The 24,202-nt window shown below is 41.8% G+C and overlaps 2 protein-coding genes across 4 annotated transcripts in view; one reads left to right on the top strand and one right to left on the bottom strand.

Moving 5' to 3' along the window:
• Positions 1-1,334: 1,334 nt before the first annotated feature.
• On the top strand, positions 1,335-11,638 carry PARP2 (poly(ADP-ribose) polymerase 2). Its single transcript, XM_081048297.1, has 16 exons — positions 1,335-1,477; positions 2,390-2,551; positions 2,862-2,932; positions 3,527-3,577; positions 4,937-5,033; positions 5,492-5,567; positions 6,179-6,281; positions 7,019-7,181; positions 7,428-7,566; positions 8,393-8,456; positions 8,537-8,671; positions 8,946-9,073; positions 9,229-9,328; positions 9,662-9,760; positions 10,002-10,126; positions 10,245-11,638. The coding sequence occupies exons 1-16, from the start codon at positions 1,432-1,434 to the stop codon at positions 10,402-10,404; spliced, it is 1,719 nt and encodes a 572-aa protein (XP_080904423.1). The 5' UTR covers positions 1,335-1,431; the 3' UTR covers positions 10,405-11,638.
• A 5,032-nt stretch (positions 11,639-16,670) lies between these two features.
• Positions 16,671-24,202, bottom strand: part of TEP1 (telomerase associated protein 1) — a 36,469-nt gene continuing 28,937 nt past the window's right edge. For 2 of the 3 annotated variants that reach the window (XM_081050149.1, XM_081050150.1), the window contains 13 exons: positions 23,885-23,998; positions 22,712-22,819; positions 22,221-22,353; positions 22,052-22,128; positions 21,842-21,974; positions 21,563-21,699; positions 21,277-21,401; positions 19,039-19,185; positions 18,792-18,888; positions 17,729-17,834; positions 17,417-17,622; positions 17,186-17,290; positions 16,671-16,910 (listed from right to left, as the gene is read on the bottom strand). In XM_081050149.1, coding sequence (XP_080906275.1) covers positions 16,788-16,910; positions 17,186-17,290; positions 17,417-17,622; positions 17,729-17,834; positions 18,792-18,888; positions 19,039-19,185; positions 21,277-21,401; positions 21,563-21,699; positions 21,842-21,974; positions 22,052-22,128; positions 22,221-22,353; positions 22,712-22,819; positions 23,885-23,998 — 1,611 coding nt within the window. In that variant the 3' untranslated portion in view covers positions 16,671-16,787. The remainder of the gene's footprint in view (positions 16,911-17,185; positions 17,291-17,416; positions 17,623-17,728; positions 17,835-18,791; positions 18,889-19,038; positions 19,186-21,276; positions 21,402-21,562; positions 21,700-21,841; positions 21,975-22,051; positions 22,129-22,220; positions 22,354-22,711; positions 22,820-23,884; positions 23,999-24,202) is intronic. The other variant, XR_013993459.1, reaches the window with a different exon arrangement.

Raw genomic sequence — 24,202 nt, 5'->3', positions numbered from 1 at the left:
TAATTTCTGCCTAAGAATTTGCAAGTTTTATTTTACATGTTAGTCCTTAATCCAGCTATCGTTCATACACACACACACATCCATATTGGGACAAAGCACAGTTTCTAGCCTTGGCCTGAAAAGAAAGCATGGCTTGCTGTGGTCACTGGCTGCCTCTTCAGCTCATTTCACACCACACTTCCTGTTGCCCTCCTTGCTCCAACCACTCCGTGTCTCCCCTCTTCATCTACTGATTCTTCCGATCCAGTTCAACTCCTGTCATTCCTCAGTGATAAGTTCCCCAATTTGCTCTCCCATTAGAACTGCCCTTCGTACATATTATACGCTTCTTCTTAAAGCATTGGTTGTTTTACTTTGGGTTGTGTGATTACTTGGTTAATATCTGTCCCCAGCTGGACTATAAGCTCCATGAAGAAATGAAATATCCCTATTTTGGCTAGACTATTGTATCCCAAGGACCCAACAAGATGTCCAATAAATATTTGTTGATGTAATGAGTGTATACGTTTACATTTATATAATGAAAATCACTAATATCAAAATTATCTGTTGTTCTTGTTAAAAATGTCTATTTTTGATTCAGAGTCTAGGATGAAGAATCAGAGATCTGCTTAAGTGCGCTCGCTGCCCCGACCCAAACATTTGACCTAATGTCACCAAGTACGCACTACCTTTCTAAAATCCAGAAGATAAGGTTTCTCTGCGAGTTGATACGCATTCTCCTAGTTTGCATCCTGTGTCCCGAAAGGGGCTCTGCGGTTTCCTCTCTTTTCTTCCCCAGCAAACAACGGTCGCGATGTAGCAGTTATATTCTAGAACGATTTAATACTTGTCCCAGCATTACGGACGTTTGTTTCCTCAAAAGAGGACGGGGGAGAGTAGTCTGAATTGGGTTATGAGGCCCCCCGGGGGGGTACCTCACCTCAGCCATTGAACTCACTTCGCTGGCCGTGAGTCTTTTCCAAGCTCCGGCTAAGGAGGCATCCACCGAGCCCCTGCCCGAGGGCGGGATCTACGGCATCTCCTGCCCAGTCTGCCCTCGCGCGGAGCCCCGTTCTCTGGGAACTCACCTCCCCGAAGCTCAGGGAGGGCCCTGTTAGGGCCGCTACTGGCCCTTGTCTCAGACCTTCCCAAGGGACATGGGGTAGAGTGACAGCACAGCACTCAGCTCGTAGCCCCACCGATGAGCTTCCCTCCGCCCTATGCGTAAACCGCGCCACACCCAGTTTATATAAGGTTCCTGTACCTAAAGACATTTCACGAGTAGGGTGACTTCCCACAACACATAGCGACATGCAAATAGAAGGTGTGTCTCCCCTGACCCTTGTGGGCGTCTTCTCGCTAGGACGCACGCGCGCTGCGTTTTCCCGCCTTCTGGCTCCAGGTCGGCGAGTCCGGGGAAAGGATCGATTACGCAAACATTCGGGCTTCATGGCTGCTCGGCGTCGGGGGACTAGCAGCAGCCGGATGCGAAGTTGTGAGTTTGTTGTTGGGGAGGAGTAGAATGCTGCTGGGCGGAAGTCGTAAAAGAAATGGAGCCCCCTAGCTCCTACCCCTTCTGTCACCCCCTGACCTGCTCCTGGCCACCAAACTAGTTTTTGTGCTAAACTGTTAATATTTGGCTTTTAGAGCTTTATGGATTACAGAATTGTGGACCTACAGCAACTAACGTAGTGCCAGCACTATTGTAAATATCTAATGCCATACAATTAGGAGAAATTAATTGTAAGGTGTTATTTTATGTACCACTAAGAAAGGAAAAACGCTTCCAGTTAAAACATGATTCACCTCCTTTGTAAGAGGCATCCCAGGTTCAGAGGTAGTAAAATTCAAGTCTTAGAATCGATGAGGTCTCTACTTTGTGTAATATGTTCCTAAATGCATAGGGCCATCCTACAGATTTAATACTGTTGTCATCCTCCGAATTTTACAGTTGGGGGAACTGAGGTACAGAGATGAAATAACTACTGCTGGCTTCTACAGCTAAAAGAGTCAGAGCTAGGCTCTAGGGTCCACACAGACTCCAGAGCACTCTAGTAACCATTATCTCATACTATCAAAGGTAGTTTAAAGATAGGTATTTGGACACAAGTAAACAGAAGCCATAAGCAGGCTGTGAGAATCATGCATCGCGCTATGAACTCACAAGAGCCCTGTGGCTCCATTTTATTTTCAGTATTTTATTTTATTTTATTTGGCTAGAATAGCAATTTAGGAAGCAATTATTCAGACTGTTATCAAGAGTTGTTATTATTTCTTTGTAAACTTACAAAACCATCCTAAACCATCTCTTTAAAAAGATGGTGTTTTTTTTTTCAAAGAAGGGCTATATTCACTGTGTACTCATTCTTTCTTTTGCATCTTTTTCTGCCATTCTTCTTGCCCTTAGCTTCTATAGCAGCAAATGAAACTCAAACAGTTAATAATGGCAACACAGCTACAGAAGACTCACCTCCTGCCAAGAAAACTAGAAGATGCCAGAGGCAGGGGGTGACAAAGGAGCCTGTGACTGGAGAGAAGGTGGAGAAGGACAGAACAGAAGATACGAAAGGTCAGCTTCATGTTGTAGGCCAGAGAGGACATGAGGCAGCAAGGAGGTCTCTGGGAGGAGTGAGAGTGGGGGATATCTTTTTCTTTCAACTCTTATCTCTTCCTTTCTTGAAGATATAATAAACTTTCTATCTGTGGGGGATAGCACAGGACTAATCTATTTTCTTGTAAACTTCAGTTTCATGTATTTAAGACAGATTGAGGCGGGGCAGATCAGGATTGCTTAGAAAGGGCAAAATTAATTATGACAGGTTTCTGTCTAACCACGATTCCCATACAAGTAACCATAGTACAAATCTGTCTTTCCTCAGAGTCTGTGAAGACCTTGCTGTTAAAGGGCAAAGTTCCCGTGGACCCAGAGTGCACCCTCAAGGTGGAAAAGGTAAGAGACTCCTTGGCCCACTGATTTCTCAGAGAGCAGTGTTCTGTTATTGGGATTCCCATCTGGAATATTGCTATTTTTCATTTTACACGTCCTCTCCAAAATATTCCTAGTGATTAATTTTCTCCAAGGCTAAGAGATGGGAGTGGTGAGGTTTGGGGTCAATAATCAGTGATTTTAACATGGTTAACTTCTGGGGTTGTCATCAACTTTCCACACCTCATTTTCTTTCTCAATTAGAAAATTATATCATTATCAAAGAAGAAATGAGAAACTGTGCCCTAGTATGGCATGAGTTACTGATGAATGGGAAAAAAATTTGAAGAATCCATAAAAAAGTCTCTCTCTGGAGCAGCTTTCCTTTAACTGAATTAGAATCATTTGTTTCTGTAATTACCAAAAGCCAACATGTTTTCATTATAGGAATGACATCTTACTTGTGAAAAAACATACTTTTGTATTTCTTTCCCTGAAAAATGGATATTGGTAGTGCTGGAGAATGACACCTTGAGGGATAAGAAAATTTAGATCCTCACTTAAGATTTCATCAAGGCTGAGACTATATAAATGTCAGATTTTTTCTTTTCTTTCCAGGCCCATGTTTACTGTGAAGGGAATGATGTGTATGATGTCATGCTAAACCAGGTAAGGGGAGGAGCCATTCTATGTATGGGAATTTCTTCTTGGTAACTGATGACAGTGTCCCAGTGCCCAGTTTAATTCTGGAGTCCTTTATGCTAGCCACTAGTGCTTCATACTCCCAAGTGCATGGCCCTAGTGCAGTCTACCTGATGTGGAGTCCTCGATATGAAGCAGATCTCTTTGCAGATTTCTTTTATTGAAACTTTGAACTGTCTGTTCATATCATTTCACACATTTCCTAGGAGGTTGTTGGGCTTTTTCTTACTGTCTTCAAGAAACTTTATTTAATATGGAGAATAGTCTTTCATCTATAATATAAATTGCTTATATGTTTTCCAAATTTGTCATTTGCCTTTTGATTTTCTTTATGGCATACTTTTTGCCCTTATTAAAGTTTAAAATTTTTATGCTAAATTGTTCTTTTTTTTTTTTTGAACATTTTTCTCATTGTTTATTTCTGTTGTTTCAAAGAGATAATACATTTGCCTGGTTAATATATTTCCTGAATATCTCTTCATATTTGAACCATCGTATATAGCTACCTAGCATTCCTTTGTCCCTGCTTCTTTCATTTACAATATCATGAGCAAATAAAAAAAATTGAAGGCCCCTTTTTGTCCTAACATCCTATGAGTCTGTAATGTGAGCAGTAGAGGGTAGGAAGGGGCAGCACACTTAACAAGGAAAAAGAGTGCCTGGATAACCAGGACTCAACCTTATAGCACAAGCTGCTGTTCCTTCTCATACACTCCCTGTCCTCACTCTGAGTAAGTATTCACAGTATGCCTCTTTTAAGATACTAGTCACATTCTATCTGAATGTTTCCAAGTCGGCTCAGGTTAGGTATGGGACAGATGTGGCAGTGGTTTCTCCTTTTCTTCTATCCCCTCCTGACATCGTCCTGCGCTCAATTCATTGTCAAATTGCTGCAGCTGACAAAACACAGCTGTAATTTGAACTATTAAAGAGTAAGTTATCTAAACAAATAAGCATAATAGTTACAGACCTTTGGGGCATCAAAATTGTTGGGAGCTGGAAAACACATATAGCTTAGGAAGTACTTATGGAGGGAGCTAAGACAGGAAAAACACAGAAGGAACCAAACAATATAGGATATTTGAGGTTGGTTAGAAAGTTTTAGGAAGCCTCCAGGCTCCAGCTTTAATTCCTAGGAATCTAAAGTTTCATATAGAAACCCTTCCTTAAATCCTTAGTCTCACAAGAATCTGATTTTCTTGCCCCATGCTAGCCTTTGCCTTACTGCAATTACTGGCACCTCTGATCAAGGAAGAGTCAGTCACTGGTTTATGCAGCCTCTATTTACAAACCTCTTTTTGTTCATATTTGTTTCACTCATGATAGACCAATCTCCAGTTCAACAACAACAAGTACTATCTGATTCAGCTATTAGAAGATGATGCCCAGAGGAACTTCAGTGTTTGGATGAGATGGGGCCGAGGTAATGACTTTTATTACGGGTTTTCTGTGTTGTCACTCAGAATGCTAGAAGCAACTTAGTGAGTAGCCAAAGGATCCTCTGGGTTTAAATTGGTGGAATTGAGGCTTTGTAACCTGGGAGGAGCTCCGGAGTCAAATTGTGCTTTTTGAAACTGGGGAATGGCAGGCATCCTCATTAGGAAGTTTCCGTTGGAAAAAGTATGAGCAGCCAGTTCTCAATCACAGAGAGTGAGAACTCTGTGATTGGTCTGCTAGCGCTGCTCACTAACTATGGCAGTTAGCAGGTAACTAATCAACAGGATCAGTTCCCTAAGCCCTTTCATCTTCTTCTACCCTTTTCCCCTCACCCATTTGTCAGATGCTAAGCAGAGACCTTAGAGAGCTGGCTTGTTACTATTAGAGAACTCTTCTTGCTTTAGGGGACAGGGAACCATCTTATGTGTGGCATTTACTTTGCAGTTGGGAAAATGGGGCAACACAACTTGGTGTCTTGTTCAGGGGACCTCAGCAAGGCCAAGGAAATCTTTCAGAAGAAGTGAGTGCTAAGAAACGAGTACAAAAAAATACCCTTCTTCCTCTTGGATGTATCTTCTTTAAGAATTCTATAATAAGTGTGATTTGGCTTAAATGTTAATGTATTTCCACAATGACATTCTGTGATTAGAGCACTAAACTTCATCCTTAGTTAGTGATTATATCACCTGGAACCTCGAAATTGACTAAAAACAGAAGATTTAATATATTTAGCACATAACCAACAATTTACGGAATTTGGGAAAAGTGGGATGAGAGTATCCATCTAGAGTTTAAAAAATTATTTTACTATGATATGAAGAACTTCTTGGAGTCTCTGGGAACATTTCTTTCAGAGAAAGGGATTGGATAGGGATCTTTTGTCTTGAATCTCAATGACTTTTGTGGTGTTTCAGGGCCTTTGGGAAACCCAAGTGTCCTTTTTTCCCTATTTTTTGTTACCTTTGTTTTCAGAGCTTTACTGTTTATTCAGCGTCCTAATTTAGAATCCAATTGATGTGTAATAGAGCTCTGTTGTGGGAAATAAAGTTTGGAGATATTGTAAGGCAACAATTGCAAGCCCATCCATAATAATAGACCCTTACTTTTTTTTCACCACCTTGGACTTGACAGATTCCTTGACAAAACAAAAAACAATTGGGAGGATCGTGGGAAGTTTGAGAAGGTACCTGGAAAATATGATATCCTACAAATGGATTATACCACCAGTACTCAGGTAAACTGACTGTATGTTTAGGGGAAATACTATTTCTTCTTAACCAAGGTGAAGTCCAGCAGAATGGCTTAGATTAGGTACTAGACCACAACAGGCCAGGATATTTTGAGTCTTGCTGTTTCCCACCTAAGAAAAAATTACAGTTCCCTCAGGGGTAACTTTCAGTCATATTGGTAGCCTTGAAGGGGCTGTAGAATGAGGATAGAATGTGCTTTTCTAGTCTGTTATTTACTAAGGTCCTTAAAAAAATCTTAGGTCCCGTTTCCAGAAGTTTAATGTTATGGATCAAGAGAGGAGTAAGAGTCAGATAAAACTATATTTTACGTTGTCTTCACTTACTGAGTTATATACCACAGTAAAAAAAAAAAAATTAACTTTGCCAAACTGAAGTGCAAACAGGATGCTGAAAACTGTCCTGGAGAAATCTTAGTTTTTTTTTCAAGATGAGAAGATCTGAGACATAATAGCCGTTTTTATATACTTAATGGCATCGTGTTAGGAAGGCCTGTTAGGCTTATTCTGGGTGTTTAACTGTGAAAAAGCAGAGCAGGACTAGAAGGTGGAAGTCACACTGAATACTGACAAGGTGAATACTGGCAGGGGCCTGTGTTCAAGCAGAGGCTGATGTTCACCTGCCAGAGATACTGTAGAGTCAGTCCTTGCAGGGAGCTGAAAATGGATCCTTACAGATTTTATGATTTTTTCTTTTTTCTTTTTTCTTTTTTTTTTTGCTATAGAATGAAGAGGAAGCAAAGAAAGAGGAATCTCTTAAATTCCCCTTGAAACCAGAGTCACAGCTAGATAGTCGTGTACAGGAGCTGATAAAGTTGATCTGTAATGTCCAGGCCATGGAAGAGATGATGATAGAAATGAAATATGATACCAAGAAAGCCCCACTTGGTAGGACTTCACATTCTATCCTCCATTCTCTTTTTCCTGTTTCCTTTAATGGGATATTTTTTCACCATCATGATTGAAAGCTTTCTGATGTTAATGAGGAAGGAGAGATGTGGGGAGGGGTTGTGTGGAGGGAGGAGGGACTATTTTCAAAGTTGAAAGGTGAGAGTCTTTGTTGGGCAGGGACATAAATAGAGTTTATAGGATAGGACCTTTGTTGTGGAGTCTCATCTCTGGCTGGGCCTGCAGGGAAGCTGACAGTGGCGCAAATCAAGGCAGGTTACCAGTCTCTTAAGAAGATTGAGGATTGTATTCAGGCTGGCCAGCATGGACGAGCTCTCATGGAAGCATGCAATGAATTCTACACCAGGATCCCACATGACTTTGGGTAAGGCCTGTGCTATTATTACCCAACCATATCCCCTATATCACTCCAGCAACTAAAATCTTTTTAATATTTCATTTCTAAGGAAATGATCATCTTGAATAGATACAGAGCCAAAATGACTTATAGATAGCCTAATTAATCAGCTTGCAAGTATGGGATGCAGTCTCCTGGCCTGATTGCAACCATATTCTCTGACCAAGTGGAAGTTACCAACTCAAGAGAGAATGGGTTTATTATCCAACTAACAAGTAAAACACCTTCAGGCATAATACCCTCTATTTCCTATTCTTTAAGGTGACTGTAACCACACCAACACCATTTCTATGAACTCAAATGATATTAGGTATATAAAATACATTTATCTTGATACATGTTGATTCTGTATACATTTATCTAAATACAGTTGATTCTGTATTCTGGTGCTTATTTTATTCTTTATGTTGCTTTATAGAGCTCTGTGACCTAGAAATAACTTTGAGTGGTCTACTGCTTCTAGACAGAACTATATCCCAACTATTCCTTATTGATGGTGATATATATTATTTTTTTTTTTAAAAAAAGATCACATGAAAATGAATTTCAACTCGTCTCAAATGTCAAAATCTATATAGTTTGTTTTATCAAACTATATAGTTTGTTTTATCCTACTCAAGAGTATATACATCATATCTCTATATATTTGGAAGTTAAAATCTCTTTAATCTCTCTCTCAAATGGAAAACCCCAGTTTCTTATACCTTTTTATAAAGGACCTATCTTTAGTCTGTTATTTTTAGTCATGTGCCCCTTATCAGAGACTTACTATGGGTTGTATCTCTGTCCTTAGACTCCGTACCCCTCCATTAATCCGGACAGAAAAAGAACTGTCAGAAAAAGTACAACTACTAGAGGTAAGAGATGTGTATATTAGAAGTATTAAATCTCTCATCCTGGGTTCCTCCCACACTGATTCTATATCTCATCTTGTCAGGCTTTGGGAGACATCGAAATTGCCCTTAAGTTGGTGAAGACAGAGCTGCAAAGCCCAGAACACCCACTGGACCAACACTATAGAAAACTACATTGTGCCTTGAGCCCTTTAGACCATGAAAGTTATGAGTTCAAAGTAAGAAAAACGACCACTTATTTTCATACTTTTAAGACCCACCCCCCCACACACACGTTTTCTGGCTACTTCGATTTAAGAGCAAACTTTCATATGGGGCAGAATTTCTATTTACTAGGAATTTGGGAAGGTAAAGCTCTTTCGAACTGCTTTATGAGACTATTTGGGAGCAGAAAGGTCTGCCAGTGTATATCAGAGGCCCTGACGTTCTTCAGTTCAGCCTGGTCTTTTATAAAGAGTCCACATCGACCATTTCTTTCATTCTTTTTCACAGGTGATTTCTCAGTACCTGCAGTCTACCCATGCTCCCACACACAGTGACTACACCATGACCTTGCTGGATGTTTTTGAAGTAGAGAAGGAGGATGAGAAAGAAGCCTTCAGAGAGGACCTTCAAAACAGGTCTCAGTTTAGCTTTGGGTTTGATAAGACATTCCCTTACCTGCAGTGCAGTTATGGAATTTACAGAGAAGGAAGGCTTTGTTGGCTTTTTTATGCTTATGGCCTATGTTTGCAGGACAGCAACAGAGAATACAATAATAATGGCTTTTCCTTAGGATGCTGCTATGGCACGGTTCCAGGCTGAGTAACTGGGTGGGAATCCTGAGCCATGGGCTTCGAATTGCCCCTTCTGAGGCTCCCATCACAGGTTACATGGTGAGTAGAAATTGAACCCTGGAAGGAGGCACAGGGCAAAGGATACAATCATTTTCTCAGTCCTTCCCCTCCCCCCTTGTTTTCTAGATTGGAATTAGGTGGTACCCTTCCAAGCTCTTTCTATGATATCGTTCTTTATTTAAATTCCTAAATATATCCATCCTTTCCCCAAAAAAGCAGAGATTGACCAGTGCTTCTAGCTTCTCTAGAACATAATTGTGAGGGGAAATGGAACAGGGTCTCTGTTGTGTTTAGGAACACAGGGTCAGTGGGACAAATCACCCTTCTAACACCATAGGTTAAGCAGCTGACCTTGGTATATATATATTTCAGTTTGGAAAAGGAATCTACTTTGCTGACATGTCTTCCAAGAGTGCCAATTACTGCTTTGCCTCTCGTCTAAAGGATACTGGACTATTGCTCTTATCAGAGGTAAGGCAGGAACACGTGATCCCTATTAGTTTATTATTAGTTCCTATTCCAAAGAAAAGTTTGACCACAGAACCAAGAGGTTCACCTGGGATAATTTGAGAGGGGAGCCAAATACAACTTCTATTCCATTGAATTCCTCTACTGGAATATGGGAAGAAAATACTGGTGGGATTTTCTGTTGGCTTTAGAGCCATCCAATTCTCAGTAGGATGTGGGTGTTCAAAGATTGTTTGCTTTGCAGGTAGCTCTAGGTCAGTGTAATGAGCTACTAGAGTCCAATCCAGAGGCAGAAGGATTACTTCAGGGCAAACACAGCACCAAGGGACTGGGCAAGATGGCTCCCAATCCTGCAAGCTTCATCACCCTGTAAGTACTCAGAGTCTTGATGGCCAGAAAACTCCTTTTGGCCAGATAAGACTCTACTTTCTCTATTCCAACTTCTGAACCAGAGGTAGTGGTTGACACACTTTCCTCTATTTGGCAGGAATGGGAGTACAGTGCCCTTAGGACCAGCACATGACACAGGAATTCTGAATCCGGAGGGTTACACCCTCAACTACAATGAATTTATTGTCTATAATCCCAACCAGGTCCGTATGCGATACCTTCTAAAGGTTCGATTTAATTTCCTGCAACTGTGGTAATGTTGATATGAAACAAACCAGAGAATATAAATAAATGATCTTTAAGAAAATAGTCACTGTAGTAATTTTGAATTTTCTTGCATTTTATGTAATAAAAATAGTACAAATCTACTACTGGCTTCTTTGGGCTTTACTTCTGCAAGCACATATTTCTTCTGATGTTAGTGTATCTTCATTTCCATGACAGAAAGTATAAGTGCTCTGTGTCTCTCACTGCTAGCTGCAGGTTACTCAGGAACTTGGGGCTTTTTTGTTTGTTTATTTGTTTGGTTATTAAAGTAGAGTTGACATATATACAACATTATATGAGTTTCAGATGTACAACATAGTTATTCAACATTTGTATGTTACGAAGTAATCACTGTAATAAATCTAGTAACCATCTGTTACTGCACAAAGTTACTGTGATACTATTGACTATTCCCTATGTTGTACATTACATCCTATGGAATCCTGTTCTTTAACAGCAGAATAGTCTGTGCATTGGGGAATACTAATTGAAGCTAATGCTTTTTCCCATTTAATTCAATTTTTCTACAAACTGGAACTGGTTTGTTATTATAGGAAGAGAAGAGGCAGCAAAGGCTGAATTGGTCCCTTTTTTCCAATCTTGCCTTTTCCCCCTGTTTACCAACTGCAGGCCAGGTCTCCCACCACTTAGCATCTTAGGACTCAGCAGATGTCCAAAAATTGGGAAAGCACTTGGATGACTATTACTAAGACGAAATACATCTTGTGAAGGAAAGGAGAGAAGTAGAATGAGATTTGATATACCTTGCTCCATCTAAGAAGTACCCAAGTCCAAGGATCCAAAGACCTTCTGATTATTTGTGAAGACATGCAACCAAAGATGCACACACACAATACCCTTCATTAGATAACAATGAAGTTTATGTAAATGAAACAATAGCCTGTGACTTTTTAGAGATAAGACTGCCAATATCTATCAAAATTTAAAATGTATACACCCTGTAAAAATTATAGATTTACATGATTACATAGATGTTGTCACTGCAGCATTGTTATATGCAAAATGATCCATAGATAGGGAACTACTTAAATATATTCACTCACTGACATACTATGCTACTGTTAAAACTGAATAAACTACACTTTTCTAAAAAATAGAAGAGAAGGGAATACTCCCCAACCCATTCTACAAGGCAGTATAAAACCAAAACCAGATAGATATCACAAGAAAAGCAAACTATAGACCAATATCCCTGAAGAATATAGATGCAAAAAAAAAAAAAAAAATACTTCCAAGCTTAAACCAGCAACTTATAAAGAGGATTACACACCATGACCAAGTGAGATTTACTACAGGAATACAAGGTTGGTTCAACATATCAAAATCAACCCATGTAGGATAAAACTCACATGACCAGAAAGAGCATTTGGCAAAACCCAACACCTTTTCATGATAAACATTCAACAAACTAAGAATGGAAGGAAGCTTTTTCAATTTAAAGGACTTCTACAAAAAACCCACAGAAACACTGAAAGCATTCCTAAGATCAGGAACAAGACCAGAATGTCTACGTTCACCATTTCCATTCAGTACAAGGCTCTAGCCATAGTAATTAGGCAAGAAAAAGAATAGAAAGACATCCAGATTGAAAAGGTAGAAGTGAAACTATATTTGAATGTTATACGATCTAATATATAAAAAGCCCCAGAGAATACATACAAAAAGAAATTAGAAATAATAAACGAGTTCAACAAGGTTGCAGGATACAAAGTCAATTTACAAAAATAAAATTGTATTTCTGTACACACAATGAATAATCTGAAAAGGAAGTTAAGAAAATAATTCCACTTACAACAGCATCAAAAAATAATTAGGAATAGATTTAACCAAAGCACAAAACTTGTACACTGAAAACTATAGTACGTTGTTGAAAGAAATGTAAGAAGACTTAAACAAATGGAAAGATGTTCTGTTCATGGATTGGAAGACTATTATTAAGATGGCAATACTCCCCAAAGCAATCTACAGATTCAATGAATTCCTATAAAAATTCCAACCGTTTTTTTTGCACAAGTGGACAAGACAAACCTAAAATTCATATATATAATTGCAAAGGGATCTCAAATAGCCAAAACAACCTTGGAAAACAACTAAGTTGGAGGACTCACACTTCCTGATTTCAAAACTTACTACCAACGCCATAGTAATCAAGACTGTGGCACTGGCATAAAGATGACACATAGATCAATAAAACTGAGAGTCAAGAAATAGACCCATGCATCTATGGTCAATTTTTTTTTTAACAACGATGCCAGGACTATTAAATGGGTGAAAGAATAGTCTTTTCAATAAATGGTGCTTGGATATCCACATGCAGAGTAATCAGTTTGGAACATTACCTCATACTACATGCAAAAATTAACTCAAAATGTATCAAAGACCTAAATGAAGAGCTAAAACTATAAGCTTAGAAAATACAGAGGGAAATCATTGTGACTTTGGATTAGGCAATAGTTTCTGAGATATAATAGCAATAACACAAGCAACCCAAGAAAATAGATAAATTAGTCCTCATCACAATTTAAAACTTTTGTCCAATCATTTATAAAAGGGTGCAGTAGGATACAAAATTTCAACTTGTTTATAAGTGTATTTCTAAGAAATGTGTGACCCAATAGATTAAAAAAATGGGGAAAAGATTAATATTCCTTTCAGAAGAATTTCAATTAATGTTGAAGGTTTAGGGAAATAGAAAACCATTAGAAGACTGTAGTAATAACTGCTGCAGTCAAGATCAATGGATGAATGCTAAAATTAGTCAGTGAAATAGGACATTGGCATTGTCTCCAAAAACCTACCTCAGACTTTATTGATTACTGTGGTGATTTTAACATACGACCACAGATTCTTTGATACCTGTCCCTCCTGGAGCTTTAATACCCCTCGTCTTGAGTGTGAGCTGGACTTAGTGACTTGCCTCTAACAGAGTATGGAAAAGGTACACTAGAAAAAACCTGGCAAACATCAACTAAAGCTTAAAAGTGATCAAGATTAACATCACTAGTGATAAAAAGTAAGTCATGTTGATACATGTGCCTCTGATATGATGTAACAAGACGACCACGTCATCTCTTGTATTCCTCCCTTAAATCCGTGATCTCAGTCTATTCATGAGGAAACCGTAGACAAAGCCAAACTGAGGGACATTCTACAAAACACCTGATCAGCACCCTTCAAAAGTGTCAAGGTTATGGAAAGACTGAAAAACTCTCACAATTGGAGACTGGGGAGACATGATGACTAAATGCAACATGGTATTCTAGATTGGACCCTGGAACAAGATAAAGACATCAGTGGACAAATCATGTCTTAGTTAATACTGTGCCAGTTAATTTCTTAGTTTTGATAAATGTAGCATGTTTATATAAGATGTTAACATTAGAGGAAGCTGGATGAAGGGTACACAGGTATAATCTGTACTATCTTTGCAACTCATGGAACTCTTAAATGATTTTTTAAAAGAAGAATTAAGAGCCACTCCACTGGAGAAGCATCAACACAGACAGGTTCTTCAGCGCTGTAACTGTATCTGGTTCCTTGTTCTTCTTCAGATACATGGTAGGATGATACCTCCCTCTCCTTGGACAATAGGTAGGGCCACGTGACTTGCTTTGCTCATACTTATAATATACGAATGGAAGTGATATATTTTATTTCCAAGTGGAAGATTTAGAGCCAACAGGGTTTTTGCCACATTTCCTGTTTCTTGCCTTTGGAGTCAGTGAAGCATAGATCTCTTAAGTGTGAGCAAAGTAGAGCAGAGCCCCCTCACTGGGAAATGGCATGAATAAGAAATAAACCTTTGCTACTTAAAGATTCTGGGGTTGTTACCACACCGTAACCTCAATATCCTAAGTGATACAAAACATACCCTCGTCCTGGATAGAAACATGAGGTATCTGAGAGAATATCAGTTAAATCTATACAATAACCAAAACATTTTTGAGGAAGAATAACGAGGTGAAACTTACACCACTGGATGAATAAAAGAACAGTCAAGCTAGCACTTACTGAACACTTACCACAAAAGTGTCAGCTACTGTTTTAAGGGTTTTACCCATCTTAACTTATTTAATCCTCACGACAGCCCCACGAAATAGGCACCATTCTTGTGCCTGTTCTAAAGATGGGAAAGGGAAGCATGAACTCAGGCAGTCTTGTTCCAAGTCCATGCTTTACGCCACTTTGTTACCCACTCTCTCTAGAGTAGTGCTTCTCAAACTGTCCGTGATGAACAGTTGTTTGTTTCTTTGTTTTAATGTCTAATCTATCATGAACCAATACTTTTGTAAATATAATAAAAATGAGTTATTAGGAAAATGAAACAAAAATCATACAAGATACAAGCCTTAATTTTATTAAATTTGTCAGATATAAGATCACTTCAAATTCCTGTAAGTTTCTAAATGCTTACTCTCAACTCCTACACCTACGTCATTGTGAACCATTAATAATCTGCGGACTGGCACTAGTCCACAAACCAAACTTTGAGTAGTTCACTCTAGATTTCAAAAACAGATGGTGCACAGATGTGTAAAAGCATGTATAAAATTTGGGCATATGCAAAAGTTGCCTGTATGGATGGGTAAGAGAAGATAAAACTGTTCCAATGTCCTATGATTCTACAATCCAGTGGCTATAATTGTGGAACTTGTCCAGACACTGGGAGACACCGAAATTCTGTTTAATGATAAGAACGCAGAAGATATTTAATGTAAAACCTAAATTGATTTTCCCTTCAACTCCCTTGGGTACTTATTTACTTTTACCTAGAGTCCTTTCCTGTCTTCATTCATAGCAATTATACTATGACCTGGCTGTATATTTATCTCCAAGATAAGAAAGACAGAAGAAAACACTTCAAATGGACCTGGCCAACAAGGCTGAGTCTATTGAGCAAGTTAGCCTTTGCTTCATTTTCTCCAGCCCATTCCTCTAGCCGTAGCTGGGGTGTTTTTATAGAACTTTTTAGAGTGTGGAAGACAGACATTTTTGCTTCCTCCTTGGCCTACACTTTCAGAGGAGTAAAAAGCAACAGCCTGAGACCAGCGACTTTTAGGATGATGTCATGCTGTGATTCACTGTAGCATTCTGGGTAGGATTATAAACCATAAATTTCAAATTACCTTAACTTGGACTTCTAGTCACAAGGTACCTGTGGAGGGGGTAGACTAGAAGGTATATTTAAAGCCCTAGCATGAGGCACTTGAGAAAAGATGGAAACATGACCTGTGATTAAGACTTATCAGTGGATGGTATTCCTATGTCTTTATCCTAACTGAGGGACACCACGCGGCATTGGGAGATAAAGTCAAGTCCCTCAGGTGATTTCTCCATGTACAATCTGGAATCAGGGTGCAGTACGAACAAAACTCAGTACCCCTCAATTCCCCACATCCTCAAAACTCACTTCTAGACCGGAGTGAAATGGTACTTCTCTGAGAGAGCCCTACCGACCCAGGACAACATCCTGTAATAGCCTTGATTTATCACATACAAGTCCTTGAATTCTTAGACACAGAAGACCCTTAACCCTTACACAGAAAGGGTTTCAGGTAATGTCCTCTCCCATAAGATAGAATTATAGGAAAATAAGGCTGTAGAACTTTTAAGAGGATTATAGACCTTGGTACGCTGGTCAGTAAGACTATTCCACCTTTCAACTCGTCTTAATCTTTGTGAGCTTCACTTGGAGAGAGACTTGTGATCTCTTCCAAGAATGTAAATTACTATATGACTTGTGCTTCTAAGTCAAGTGGCTGCTGCTCTCCAAGTTGTGAAAGCCAGACAACTCCGTCTGCTTTCAGTACCCTGGCTTCTTGCCTCCCATCTGGGCAGTTAGTTCTGAGTAGATGGGACTGTTTCTGTAAGAGGAAATTAGTGTTGTCCTAGTTCTACTCCAGTTCTTTCTAAATGTCCTGACTTGGGGCACTATTGGCTCACAGTTCCTCCCCTTATTCTTTCTTGACCACGTGAGAGTCTCCAGCTCTCTATGTAAACTAAGTGCTGGCCAATATCACTTTCATCCTTTCTGGCAGGAATGGTATCTTCAGGTCCTGGGCCCAGCAAATGATACAAGATTCCTAAAGCCTAGTTTCAAGGAATATCTGCTAAACGTCTGGTTACTTTCTTGCAGTTCTAGTAAAAAATAATGTTAAATCAGAAAAGAAACATTATAACATCCATTTTTTTCCTTCTTGGTCCAAACCCACATGAAAACACAGGTAGCGAGGATTGCATTTGAGATTTTCGGACACTTTATTTTTATAATTTTACCAAGACAATAGCCACTAGAATCTGCAGGCTTTGCATCTCTAGCACAAATGCCATCTTTGCCCTGAAGAGTGCATCTTCATTCCCAGGACAAAAAGTATACATTGCCTTGTGTGTCTCCTACTGCGAGCTGCAGGGTAGAGTTAGGCCCCAGCCAAGGTTCCAGGCAGCTCACTGCCCCTTCGCACCGGAACAGGCCCAGCTAGAATGGGAACAAAAACGAGGGAGATGAGGGCCACAAGCCTAGGACCTCCTTACTAACTTATGTTCCTTTCACTTTAATAATGCCTTTTATTTACAACACGTTAGTCACACATTATTGCAAAAAGGATAGAAGAGAATAGTTTTGATCTTTTGTAGTTTCCTAGTTCAAGTTCGCTCTCTTGTGACATCCCTTCAGTATGCACGCGCACGCGCGCGTGCGCGCGCGCACACACACACACACACACACACACACACACACACACACACACTTACCAGGTGCATACTGGGTCTCTCCCACAGCTTAACATCTTTATCTTTTGAAGCGGTCACCAGCAACTCAGGCAGCACATGGAGGGCAGTGACAGGGCCCGAGTGAATCTCAGAGAGGAAGGAGAAATGTATGGTGCGTTTTCAGGGGACCCTCCTCAGTCAAGAAAGCATCAGTCTCCTGGGGTGAACCTAGAGCCTCTTCCCCTATATTTGTGACCCTTCCCTCAAACTCACTTTTCTACGCTGCTGTGTCTTTAGATGTGGATTTGTTGGCCAGCTATGCATGTCACTAAATATAGGTGAGTCTGTCTCTGGAGTTTGGGTTTCAGGCATTTTTACTGTTTTCTGCCAGATGTTTCCTGTGGTCCATTCTCCTTCCAGGCTACATTTGGCTAGGTTCCATAGCATCCCATCAGAGCTGGCACACAAAAATGAAGACTCTGCCATTTGTAGGGCAGAGTTAGAGGCAGGTCTCAGGCACTGAAGGATCCACCATCCTCCTCTAGGTCCCCTCTGGACTCCTTGAGTCCTCCCATCGCCACTCACCAGATTCAGGTTTGGCCTGAGTGACTGATATTAGGGTCCCACTAGGATTCTCTAAGTTCAGATCAAAGTCCAGGCTCTCTTCAAACTCTCCGGATTCCTTTTGCCTCTGTGAAAGGATAGAACATTTTGTTTGGCCTACTTGTATCCTTGAACCGTGCCCAGACAAAGCAACTGTTTTCTGCTCTGGATTTTTATTTTTTAGCTGTAACGTAGATACAATTAAGTACACAAACCTTAACTGTGCGTCTCCAAGGGTTTTTACACAAGTATACATCCATATAATCACCAGCCAGATGGAGATGTAGAATATTTCCATCTCCCTGGAAAGTGGCCTACATGCCCTTCCCAGTCATACCAGCACATCGCCACCCACAGAGCAAACAATATTCTGATTTCTGTCACTACAAACTCATTTTGCTTGTTCTTGAACTTCATTTAAGTGAATTCATGTAATATGTACTCCTTTGTGTCTGGCTTCTTTAGCCCAACATAATGTCTATGAGATATGCCTGTATTGTTCCAGACACTGCTCATACTCACAGTGGCAAGACAAGAGAAATCGGGACGTGAGGGGTGGAGGGGAGTGCAGTAAAGAAAACTCCTAGGGGCGACCGGTCAGCTCAGTTGATCAGAGCGCGGTGCTCTTAATAACAAGGTTGCCGGTTCGATCCCCACATGCGCCAGTGTGAGCTGCGCCCTCCACAACTAGATTGAAACAACTACTTGACCTGGAGCTGATGGGTCCTGGAAAAACACTTAAAAAAAATAACAAAACAAAACAAAAAACTCCAAAAAAAATAACAAAACAAACCAAAAAACTCCTAGATTTATGGTTTCCCGTGATTGTTTTTAAACACTAGAATCCTTTCTTGTATCAGTGAAATCTTAGAGGGAAACCCCAATGTATAATGCTCTTAAATAGAGCTGCTCCAGTTGAAGGAAGAGAAGGGGATTTGGAACCAACTGCCTTTCCCTCCCTCTTATCCTCCGTCATACCCACAAGGTATTAAAATAATGGTTCTGGACAAATGTTTGTTTGAACACACACCCAAACAGGACTTACTAAGACAGAAAGAATTCCAGGGGCCATTGGCTGCAGGACAAACACACCAAACTCCTGGTGGGTAGACAACATTATAGGACGCTCCGTATACCTCCTCCTGGTTTATAAGAAAGAAAGAGGATGAGCCCTGGAATACCTCTCTGTAAGACCCCAGGGTTTGTGCTAAGGTAGACCCAAGCTCAGGGTAAGCGCTAACCCACTTTTCCTCTTTCTTCTGCCCGGGAGGAAACAGCATTATGGATCTTACCAGATGACAGAGAGAGCATCCTTTGCCTTCTTCATGTGCAGTAACTGCAAATCCGCATTGGCCAAGATGAGGGAATGACCATCAGGGGCCAGGCCCACACCTGCCAGAAACCCTAAGTCCTCCTGTAGAACTTGGTTCAGGTGAAGACTGTAGCTCAAAAAAGGCACATGGAGACAGAGAAAGATCCTACTTTAGTCCATCTCTCTCAGGCTGCTCAGTGCCCCCATGTATTCCTCAGGAGTAACGTATAAAACAAAATTCTGTTCCTTTCTGTTTTTCCCATCAGTGTTCATCACCACCATGCCCTTACTTGCTCAGGTATCTCTAACCTTCTTGTCATTTCCTTCCCTCCTGACCTCCCACTGATCAATAAGCAGTGTGGCTCCTACCAGAAACAGTGCCTAAATCTGCATCTCTGCTCCTTGTCCCTGTCTTCCCTGGACGATAGCAGCAGCTATGAAGGTGGTCTCCTGAACTTTAGTATCTCTCTACTACTAGCCATCTTCCATACTGTGATCTGAGTTCTCTTTCTAAAATTCAGATAATTATTCTGCTCAAAATTCTTAGCACTGTGCCCTCTGCAGCTGGGCCCCAGTTTACACTCTCAACCCAATACTCCTCCCAACTCCCACCAAGAACCCCAAAATTTGGTTATATGTACTCAGAATACACCATGTACTCTCATGCCTCCATGCCTTTTGTTAACGTTACTACTTCCTCTTCCTACACATGGCCTTCCCTTACTGGTCCAGAAATCTCCTATGCACCCTTTAAGCCCAACCTCAAATAGCAACTGAGAAATTTCACAAATTCTGCAGCCCTAGGAAGTGTGTGTGTGTGTGTGTGTGTGTATGGTGCCAAAAAAATGTATACACGTTTTAAGGAAGGAAAAAACTATTAAAATTGTAATAATATATACCGATAACAAAAGATGAATACAAGTCACGTTTGACTTCTGCAATTACAAGAGGTGCTAAAAGTGGTTACCATCAGCGTCCAGACACTTCTGATTACGGCGAACTACTGCTTGACCAGTGTCCAGTGTCCACTTATACACATTTTTTGGGCACACCCCCCCCCGGTATATAGACCTTTACTATAGCACTAATCACTCTGAACATTGTTGGTGGTTTACTTATATGCACATTCCTCTACTGGGAGCTTTTTAAATTAAAAAATAAATTTCAACCTGGTTCACACTGTCTGGCCCAAAACTTAGCATAAAGTAGGCCCTTAATAATTATTACCGTATTTGCCGGCGTATAAGACGACTGGGCGTATAAGACGACCCCCTAACATTTCCACTCAAAATACAGAGTTTGTTATATACTCGCCGTATAAGACTACCCCCTCTTCCGCACACCTTCCACACACCAAATAACTTTCAGTTTAAAATTTGCATCATACTTCTTTCTTTTGGCTGGTGCCATGATAGGGATGATAGGGGTTTGACTGGTCGACATTTTCTATGCTGTACTGTACAATGGTGCAGTATTGTGGTTGGCTGTTGGCTGTATACAAAGCCTGATTTGATTGGTCCCTGCTCCCTGTTTGCCCGCCCTGTCACTATAGCAGTCTGGTCCACCCTTGCATCAGCATCTCCCTGGGACCTCACTAGTGCGCAAGTGCGAGCTCTTCAACATTCTAACAGGCACCATGATAGCGCAAAATCGCGAATCTTCAATGCATATGTAAAGAAATATATGGTAACCCAAATTTACCACACTCGCAAAATCGCACACAGCCGACCATACACCCAGTATGGTATCGCGATTCCCGATTTTGCGCTATCATACTGGGTGTATGCTCGGCTGTGTGCGATTTTGCGAGTGTGGTAAAATCGCATAACAGCAAAATCGCATAACAGCCGAGCATACACCCAGCAGCGCTGCTGATGCCTGAACGGTATGTGGAATGAAGTGGGTGGGCATCGGGAGGCCACTATGGCACGGGGCAAGCACTATGGGCAGTCTATCTGAAGTGTACCTGGCGTATAAGACGACCCCCCCACTTGGAGGCATATTTTTCGGGGCCAAAAAATCGTCTTATACGCCGGCAAATACGGTATTTAAATTGACAGGACAAGGAGTAGAAAACGGTTTCCCAGGGACTTTTTTCTGCCTAATAACTAACCTCCCGTTGACCTACTTCAGAAGTAGAGGTGGAGTGATTTGAGTAAAATCCTGGGTGTAAGGAGACTATTGTTACTATCACATTAACCCAGCTGCCTCATTTCACCTGAAATTTCTGGATGTTGAACCCTTCCGCAGTTCCACTCGCCACTCGCTGATTTTTTCATCATTACTGACAACAACCAAGGTGTCTGCCGAGTACCAGAGTAGAGCGCTGATGCGGCCTGGAGCCTGGTGTGTACGACAAGTTCACTTCAGTACTTCTGAGAAACCGGGCTTAACCCTCTTTCCTCTCCCAGCCATCTATGCAACTCCAACCCCAGCACGTACCGTTAGATACAGAGCCGGAGCAGGATTCACATAGACAAAGCATTGAGGTTGCCCCAACTCACCTGTGCTGTGGCCACAGCCTGAGCCTCCTGCCACAAGGTTAGTTCCCCAGCTTGATTCCCAGACACAGCCAGAGAACCATCTGGGGCCCAGGCCACAGCAGTGATGGCTGCAGGACTCCTGGGTATATTTGTGTCATCTGGAGAAGAGAGAAGTGAATCATTAGGAGCTGGACCACTGCCACTTCTGGGATACAGAAGGAGATACCAGGCTACCCTTGACCTTCTTGGTCCCAGTTCCAAGCCGCTCTTTCATACCTTGCCTCTCTCCAAACCTCTCACCTGCTTCCTTAGGTACCTCCCAGAGCCGTATGGAACCATCGTCGGAGGTGGTCAGCAGGAGGCCTGAGGCCTCTGAAACAGCAGCTGCACTGACTGGGCCATTGTGTCCCAGGAGGGTATGTGTCTGAAACACCTAGGAAGGACAGAGATGGGACAATAAGGGGTTGACACACAGAAGGTTATCCCACTTTATCTTTTCCGTTAACTCACCAAGAGTGGATGCCATAACCGTGTGACCCCATCCAGTCCAACAGTCACCACCAGAAGCTCTGACCCAGGCTGGCCAGCTGTTAAGACATAGATACTGAGTGAGAAGAAAAGGAGAAGCAGGGGAGAAAGAAGAGGGAGTGGGGAAGAGAAGGTGGCTGAGTTTCATCACCTGCACGGGGCTCCAGGACAGCTGCACAGTGGCTGATAGGTCCTGAGTGAGCAGGGATGCTGGTCAGCTCCACACCTTGATGGTCCCACACTTTCAAGGTCCCATCCCGGCCCACAGACACTACGTGCTCCTCCTGCTCCAGAGCACAGGATCAGAGAAGAGTTACACTGTGCAGGATATGGGAAGTACGACTCCCATCACAGAGCATTAGGTGTGGGCTGAGAATTAGGGGCTTACTATCAAAGAGGGTGGAGAACTCGGGACGTGAAGCTGGGGGCTCAGGGCTGCAGTCCTCCCACAAGGTCATGAATCTAAGCTGTTGTGTTTTCATGCTCTCTCTCTCCTCCCCTCAGTCTCCACACCCTAATCCAGGCCCAAACATCTCATTCTTTCTACTTCTTTGCCTTTGGGATTAGCTACCCAATTCATCCAGTCTCCCAAAGCCCCCTTAGCCACCCAGAGACCCCCGTGAACTCTCCATTGTCTCTCACCACAGCCGCCACGGCGCTCACGGCACTCTGATGACCCAGGAACTGACCCAGCTGCTGTCTCGATTCTGGGTCCCACAGCCCCACAGAGCCATCACTGGAGCAGGAGATCTGCAGAGTCAAAGGTCAGAGGAGTGGGATTAGCAGCATCCCTCCAGCATTTTTGTGTGCTTATAATGTCAGGTGGAGGGCAGTAAGTCTTGTGATTAAGAGCATGGGCTGTCCTGGGTTCAAATCCTACCTCCACCATTCATTACTTTGTGACTTGGGGCAAATTCATCTCTTTGAGACTTAGTTTTCTCATCTATTCAACCAGGATAATGACAGTGCACCTATCTGATATGGTGGCTGTGGGGCTGATACATCTATACAAAGGTCTTAGCCCGCTGCCTGGTACACAGCGAGCACTGAGTAAATAATAGTATCGACTAATAAATAGTATCGACTATCCTTCTTACTCACATAATGTCAATCAACAAACCCAGATAAAGGGGAAAAGTCTATTCAACTGATACTCACTCCTTTCTCATCTCTTTTTAAGAACAACATGGGGATTCTACATTGAAAAACTAGGCTTTGCTAGAGGCTTGGCCCAAGTGACACTGGGCACTTGAGATGGGGTTGGGGCGGGGCTGCGGCATGATAGGGAGTTAGAGATGGCTGCAGAGCCTGCTTATGCAAGCTGGATGCATTTAAAAACACTCTGAAACCTCGAGTGTATAAGGCAAGACTGATTTTTGCCTCCAGACAAAGAAATCGCAGGAGTACTCCACGGGCAGGAGTGGGGCATCCTAAAGCCTTGGAGAGACAGTTCTGTGTTCTTCTGAAGAGCATGAGCTTTCCTATCCTGGCCAGCTGGCCCACAGCCACAACCTGCCCAGATACACTGAAGACTGCATCACTTACATGGCCTCGGAAGTGTTCTTGAATCTATCTGAGCTCAATATCCTTGTCTGTACACTAGAGATAATAGTAGTATCTACTTTACAGGGTGTTGCAAAGATTAAATGCGGCAATATATGCAAAGAACTTAGTCCAGTGCCTGGCACGTCCTAAGTGCTCAATAAATCGTAGCTATTACTATTATAAATGGGGGTCAGAAAAGGATGAGATGGGGAGTGTTGTCCTCCCCCAGGAAGCCTGCTGAGCTTTGCACCACTCTTACCCTTCACTCACCAGTAGGTTGTCTTTGGTCCAAGCACAGCCAGTGACCCAGTCACGGTGACAAGCAGAAAAGGAGCAAGTCAGAACAGGGGCTGTGGGTGTCCTCACATCCCAGCAGAGGAGATTCTGGATAGGTCCCAAAAGATGGAGCAGTTAGGACCACAGGAGGGCGGTAGGAACACAAGGGCCATTTCAGGAAAGAAGTTTCAAGGAAAGAGAGTATCAGGGAAGGAAGCGTGGGCAGATCCAGCCCAGGTCTGGCAAAGCAAATAGCCAGAGGAAGCAATGGCAATTGGGCCATTCAGGAATCCAGGAACCAGAGGGGCTGTG

Source organism: Rhinolophus hipposideros (genome assembly GCF_964194185.1).
Source record: "Rhinolophus hipposideros genome assembly, chromosome: 5".
NCBI classification, from domain to species: domain Eukaryota; kingdom Metazoa; phylum Chordata; class Mammalia; order Chiroptera; family Rhinolophidae; genus Rhinolophus; species Rhinolophus hipposideros.
Note: the sequence above shows the minus strand (reverse complement) of the source record. Positions and strands in the feature narration are given on the sequence as shown.